The 7,448-nt window shown below is 36.3% G+C and overlaps 1 protein-coding gene across 1 annotated transcript; it reads left to right on the top strand.

The window, feature by feature from the left end:
- Positions 1-4,151: 4,151 nt before the first annotated feature.
- LOC308695669 (GTPase IMAP family member 9-like) lies at positions 4,152-7,224 on the top strand (the record flags this gene model as incomplete). The annotated part of the gene is made up of 3 exons (XM_081373847.1): positions 4,152-4,265; positions 6,178-6,899; positions 7,213-7,224. Exons 1-3 carry the CDS (start codon positions 4,202-4,204, stop codon positions 7,222-7,224), a joined length of 798 nt encoding a protein of 265 aa, XP_081229973.1. The 5' UTR covers positions 4,152-4,201.
- Between the last annotated feature and the right edge of the window lie 224 nt (positions 7,225-7,448).

Genomic DNA, 7,448 nt, shown 5'->3' on the forward strand with positions numbered 1-7,448 from the left:
GGAAGCTCAGCATCATCATTTCCAAAGTATAACAGCTCTCTCTCCGATGCAGCGGTCAACGTCTGATCCTCAGCTGGAGCCTCAATTGAAACACTAGGTCCCCCATGAAAAGGACCAGCAATCCCATCCGTAAGCTGCCAGGCATGTAAGATAGTGAACGTGGCCGTCAAACTCGACGGCACACGGCGTGCTGAACGCTCATGCCCTTACGAGAAATTCAAGAGAACAAGGCACCGACGTGGTCATGTTCTTCTGAGAGAACATGAACCACCCATGTACACAGTCTCAACATGCTTGTGATGCGCTAGAGGAGTGAGGGGCCTGGGGAGGTGTTCTCGTCGGGGAACGCTCACTGTAATCCTCAGATCACCAGTGCTATTAGCCAAAGTAGCCCTTTTCTGGCAGCCACCAGAAGATGAACTAGATCAGGTAATAGGCAAAGGGACTCCACCTCGTTGGGTACTTGAGTCTCGAAATCAGGTGACGTCCATCATTCATTTGTACAATGCTTTAAAATGTCTGCAAAAGATCATCAGAAGAGCTGCTTTATTTCAGTGATTCCGCTTTTTAACAGCAGGTGTTCAAATGTTTGAAAGAATGTTTCAGGAACATCATACTGACCTTTAAATGACGTTCTATTATCATATAGGAGACTGGACATGTTTCTGTTTTTGGAATGTTACAAGTGAATGTTCCTAGAAGGTTGAGTTGAAAGGAGGTTTCAGGAATGTCACACTAACCTTAAAAAATACATTTCAATAACATTAGGAAAACTGGATATTTTAACCCCCTGAGGTCGACAATCACACCAGCGCAATAGGCTCGCTTTTTTTCAGTTCAGTTCAAAAGAAATTATTTTTGCTCTGTTGACTTTGATATTACAAGCAAGTTTCATACATCAATCGGTTCTGTTAAATGTGTATTATTTTTGTGTATACTCACAATAAAAACAAAGTGTTGTGCTTTTTGCCAAATAAAGAAAAATAAACGTGATGCGAGTTCTGCCTTCTCTCTGTCAGTGAAGACCATTCTGAAACGCGTCCGAAAATGAACTGTAACTCAGCGAATACTCAGTCAAACAGGCATACAGACACACAGGCATGAAGCTTGAATTATCTTCTTTTAAATTAGGTAATTTATATAAAAAACAAATATTCTCATCTTGTGAAATCTGTATTAAAAAAGAACGATTCCAGTCGAGCTAATTAGAGCTCATTCAAATGTAATGTGACTCTGCCCACGGAGAGTGCGTGCTATTCACTGAGGCAAACCTGTGAACGCCCCCCCATATCAGCTCGAGAAAACACAAGTTTAATCATATCATTGTAGCCTACGTGTTTACACCATCTGGCAGCGCTGTGAGGAATAATAATAATAATGGAAAATCTACCTCAGAGTGCGGGTATTGCAGGAGAGAGGATCCGAATATGTAGTAAGTTTTTTTTCCTTCTCAAGTTAATTGCGTTTCTGTGAATGAATGAACGGCAGCCGCAGAGATGCGCGCTGTTTATCACAGCTCGCAAAAAGACAGTTTAAATTTAAATTGCGTCTCTGTGTGAATGAATGATGATGTTTTAGCAAACTGTATTGCTATACTGAGTTGAGTAAAAATCGACAGAAATATGTTGAAATAAAATGTAGGCTATTTGTATAAGCAACGTATTAAACTGAAAATTAACATTTATATGCCCTAATATTTCATAAGACAACGTTACAGTCAGGCGTTTCTGTTTGTGAATGAATGTTCCGGTTTTAGCAAACTGTATTGCTATACTGAGTAAAAATCGACTGAAATATGTTGAAATAAAATGTATTTGTATAAGCAACGTATTAAACTGCAAATTAACATTTATATTTCTTATAATAAAAATGAAAGACCTATGTTACAGACATATGAAAGACAACATTTTGTTGATTAGTTTTGGATAGATTATACATTTTTACTGTAAAATATCTGCCACCTCAAATAAGCTTTTGTTTGCCAATATTTGCTCATGTTAAATATAGTATGTTTTGTCAAAAATAAAGTAATCAAATAATCAATCAAATCCTTAACTTTGAAATATGTATGATAAAATGTATACTTTAGTTTTTACAAAGAAAGATTACACTTGAATTGTTGTAATTGTAACCTTTTTAATAAAAAAATATATTTACAAGGTAGATGTAAACAAAGTATTAAAAGGTAAATATAAGCCTTTTCTTTAAATAATTTTTATTGTGTTTTATTAGTGACAAATTTGGGGAGAGGATAAATATTCCAAAACTGAAAATACAGTATGAGAATTAACTGCACAATTACTAGACATGTTTCCCTGGATATTATAGGCCAAATTGCAACCACAATATGTGGAAAAATAAAAAAGAACTGAGATGCTTCCAACTGTTGCTCTTGCATTCTTGTGGCTCAGTGACTCATCTGAATGAATGGCTAATTAAGTATGCAGGCCCCATTGCCTCTTCAGGTGTGAACCACTAAATATGCATGATCGTTGACGCCCACTCCGCATATTGCCTTTCCAAACAGAAAGTGCTTTGCAAAATTCAAATCAATGTATCAATGTGTGTTATGTGAATGATAAGGCAGGGTGATTTTCACATCATTTTGAAGAAAAAACACTAGGTGATGACATCCATTAGACAAAAGTCTTATTGGCACATATTTAGAATGTGTTTTATGGCCTTATTTCAGAAACTTTAGTTTTTAGTTTTTTCAATAACCATGCATAAACATTATTCTCTCAAAAATGCAGACATGCACATTCTTGTTGCTCACATATTATGGTAGTCCTGTTTGTGCTAAATAGTGTGTAATTTTTTTTGCCATTAATATGTTTATAAGCAACTGAAAAAAGCACAAATGTCAGGTCATGTTAGAACATCTCAAGGACCCCAAAAACACCTTAGACCCCAGAGGGTTAACAATAGAACACTTTATTTTTCATCTATGATAATAGATCATGGCATCATAAAGTTACATATCACTTGTGTGTTTCAGTTAGCGATCTCAGGATTGTTCTGCTGGGGAAGACCATGTCAGAAAACAGTCGAGTGGGAAACTTACTGTTGGGACGAGCAGTGTTTGACAGTGAAGCTCCTCCAGATGTTGTCGAGAGAATCGGAGGAAGATTGAAGGACAGACGTGTGACCATCATCAACAGTCCTCAGCTGCTCCAGAAACATCTGTCACTCCGTCAAATCACACAAACAGTGAGAGAGTGTGTGTATCTGTCTGATCCAGGACCTCATGTGATCGTTCTGCTCCTAAAACATGAGCAGTGTTCAACAGAAGATCAAGAATGTGTGGAGAAGGTGCTGGACTCTTTCTCTGAGCAGGTTTTTCAACACACCATGGTGCTCACGACACAAGAGCCAACTGAAAACAATGACATCCTACAGAAAATCATTCAGAAATGCTTCAATAGACACTTCAGTCTTCAGAAAAGCAGCTCTCCCGATGATCTTCTGCAGACGTTTGAAAGCATTGTACAAATGAATGATGGACGTCACCTGATTTGTGCCGAACATGAAGCTTCACAGTTTTTCACAATGAAGCAACAAGCCACAGAAAGAGGTAAGTGTGATAATGTTTGATCATTTGTAGTAAAAACGTAACTATAGTATACATTTTTTGTTTCATTTTAATATTCTACTATCTGTTTCAGAGGGCGTGAAGCTGAATCTGGTTGTGTGTGGAAGCGACGGCACATTAAAATCCTCCATATCAGAGCTGATCCTGCAGCAGACAGACAGAAGATCAGACATGGAGCTTCATGGACATCTGATTAGTCTGGTGGAGCTTCCAGCTTTGTTCAACACTCGGCTTTCAGAGGAGGAAGTGATGCGTCTTACTCTCCGCTGTGTGTCTCTCTGTGATCCTGGAGTTCATGTTTTCCTATTCATTATTCCTGACGCTCCACTTACAGATGAAGACAAAGCAGAAATGGAGGAGATCCAGAGGATTTTCAGCTCAAGAATCAAGAAACACATCATGGTTCTTATAATGCAGAATTTGGAGCAAACAACAGCAGAACTAAATGAAGATACAAAGTCTGTCATTGAGAGTTTTGGAGGACGACATCATTTCTTTGGTCCCACCACACAAGTGTCCACATTGATGGAGAATGTTGAGCATATGGTGGAAGAAAACATAGGCGGGTTTTTCTCCACAGAGACATTTTTGGAGGCACAGATTAAAAAAATGCTGAAATTTGAAGAAATGAAGAAGAAAATTCATTCCCTAGAGACACATTTTCTGTCACAAGGTAATGACCTGATAATCAGTCTGGGTCTTAAACTTTGGAGCTAAAAAAATACTAAAAGTTTTGAATTCTGACATTTAAAAATTTAACCAATTTGTGTTTTCCGAACTCCAACACTACAAAATAAGATCAAGCTCCTGCGTTCCACAGGAAAAGCAGATTATTAGAATTGTTTATTGATAACTGATAATTTTGGCCATAACTATATACTATAATTATCTGGAGTGTTGAGGCTAAAAGTTTTTCTGTCGTTTTTTAAACTGTATCTACCTTATCGTAAGAGTAGACACATTTTCAATTTCAGTGAGGTTTCCTGTGTCATCCACTTACCGTTATTTTAGATGTAAAAAACAGCCTGTTATGCAGTTTAATATTGAAAACTAGTAAATGTTAGCTCTTTTTTTTTTTTTTTTTTTTTACATTTATTACTCATAAACACACTGATTTGAAGTGCAAATAGTTTTACTGTTTACTGCACTTTGTTATTCTTAGTTATTTAGCTATTGTAGCTAATGAATCGTAAGTCTTGGACATTCACAGTTTACATCTGTATTGCAAAATAAAGTAGATAAACTTATATATATATATACAGTGTTGCAGTAAAGTTATAAACACTCACTTCATTGTTTAAAAATACAAATCAATAAAATACTTTTATATATTAATAATTCTATTAAATGTTACGCCTAAATTTCTAAATATGAAAATTCTAATATTTGTCTTTCTTCCTGCTCCATATTAAACACCCACCTCACAGTGATACATAATTGTTGTATTGCATATTTTGTCTGGTGTTTTTTTTTTTTTTTTTTCAGGACAGGTAAAATTATCACATACATGGTTGAACTGAATACAATACCCTAGACTGAGGTATACACTATTCTGGTCTACACAAGTATTTTGCAAATGAAGCAGAAAGACAGTTTCTCAAAATTTAGTTGAAACTTTAATTAGATCTTCAGGAACAAGATTAATTGTGACGTGCATTTGAAAAGCAACATTTGAAAAAGCAAACATCAACCCAAACTTGCAAAGCAAAGCATTCGTAAACCTCTTGTCCAACAAATGAGAACATTTAATAACATGTTTTTACTACAAACCCACTTCATAACATCAGTCAAGTGTTTTAAATAACTTCCTTTTGTGAGCTGATGTGGCTTCTTGTCATATAATATAAAGTATTTTGTACAGTAGGGGTGGGATGAGACACTCAGCTCACGAGACGAGACACGAGATTGGGTTCACGAGAATGAGACAAGACAAGATTTTTGCACTGAATTTTTTTTAAATCCTTAATGACAAAATTCATTCATCTGAAGGTGCTGATGTTTTAACTAATGTTTTAACTAATGTTTTAACTAATCAAACTCAACTGACTGGCTTCTCTCCTGTATGCGGTCACGTGAGTCTCTTCAGACCTTACTGTACATGAATTACGAGCTTCCAGAACTTCTGATTGAGGCTGTGTGTGACCTCCTAATTGAACATAAAAATAAGAATAAAAAATAACAAAAATAAACAAGTTTTTTTCTGTCTAATTAAGTGCAAACAATACTTTTTCTAATGATTTATGTTTATAGTTATAGGCTGCTTGCAAAGGTAACCATACAGTCTTACATAAATCAAGTTTTCTGTAAAAAAAAAAAAAAAAGTATACTTATTTTCTAATTATTATATTGCTATATTTATTCTTAAATATTTTATTAAATTTTAAATCGCAATTTTAACGAGAAAAGCCCTACAGTACAACATACCACACAAACCACTTAGCAATACGTCTGATATGACAAACAAGTAGACAGCAGACCTCTCACAAACAGGGTTATGAAAATATGAAAAGATCACTGTACAAATTACAGAAACTTTTGAAAGACTGTTTTTAGGCTTTAAGACTAATGCATTTCTTCTTTTACAGGTTCAAAAGAGAGTCGAGATGATCTGAGGATTGTGTTGCTGGGAAAAACTGGAGCTGGGAAGAGTGCAACAGGAAACACCATCTTAGGAAGGGATGCGTTTACAGCAGAAGAATCTTTTCAATCAGTTACAAGTGAGACTCAGAGAGAATCAGCGGAAATCAACGGCCGACACGTTACTGTGATCGACACTCCAGGACTATTTGATACTGAACTTACCAATGAGGAGATCCAGAGAGAAATCACCAACTGCATCTCCATGGTACTGCCTGGACCGCATGTGTTTCTCTTACTGATTCCACTGGGACGATTCACTCCAGAAGAAGCAAAATCAGTGAAGATCATCCAAGAGACATTTGGTGAAAACTCTTTAATGTACACCATGGTGCTCTTCACAAGGGGAGATGGTCTGAAGAACAAAACCATTGAACAGTGTTTGGGAAAACCTGGATCTCCTTTGATGAATCTTATAGAAGCGTGTGGAAACAGACTCCATGTGTTCAATAATAATCAGACTGGAGACCGAACACAGGTGTCTGATCTACTGGAGAAGATAGACGCCATGGTGAAAGCAAACGGAGGGAGTTTCTACTCGTGTAAGATGTTCAGACAGATGGAAAGAGAAAAACAAGAGCAAACAATGAAGTTCCTGATGGAGAAAGAGGAGCAACTAAAAGAAAGAGAAGAACTCTTGACCAAACACGAAGAAGAGAAAGAAAGAATGGTGATTATGATGGAGAAAGAAAGACAGAATCATGACAGAGAGATAAAGAGAAGAGAAGAAGAATTTAGAGAGAGAGAGAAACAATATAAAATAGAGACGAGAAGAGAACGAGAGGAATGGGAGAAACAGAAACATAGAGAAGAAAAGATGAGAATAGATGAAGAGGATGAGAAAAGAAAAGAGAAGCAACAGAGAGTTTGGGATGAATTTAATCTGAGACTTAAACAAGGGAAAGAGAGAATGAAAAGAAAGAAAGAAGATATTCAATCTAAATTTGAAGCAGAAGAAAATATTAATCTCCTAATGGAGATAGTGGAACAAATGAACAGAGAAAAAGAAGAATTGATGATCAAACTAGAAGAAGAGAAACAGAGAATTAAGATGATGATGGAGGAAGAAAGACATAATCATGACAAAGACAGAAAGAGAAGAGAAGAGCAACTCAAAAAAGAAATAACAGAACAAGAGGCACATCAGAGACAGATACGAGATGAGCTGAGAAGAGAACGAGAGGCATTTGAGCATGAAATTGAGCAAATGAAGCAAGAA

This window comes from Scardinius erythrophthalmus (genome assembly GCF_964197995.2).
Source record: "Scardinius erythrophthalmus genome assembly, chromosome: 1".
NCBI classification, from domain to species: domain Eukaryota; kingdom Metazoa; phylum Chordata; class Actinopteri; order Cypriniformes; family Leuciscidae; genus Scardinius; species Scardinius erythrophthalmus.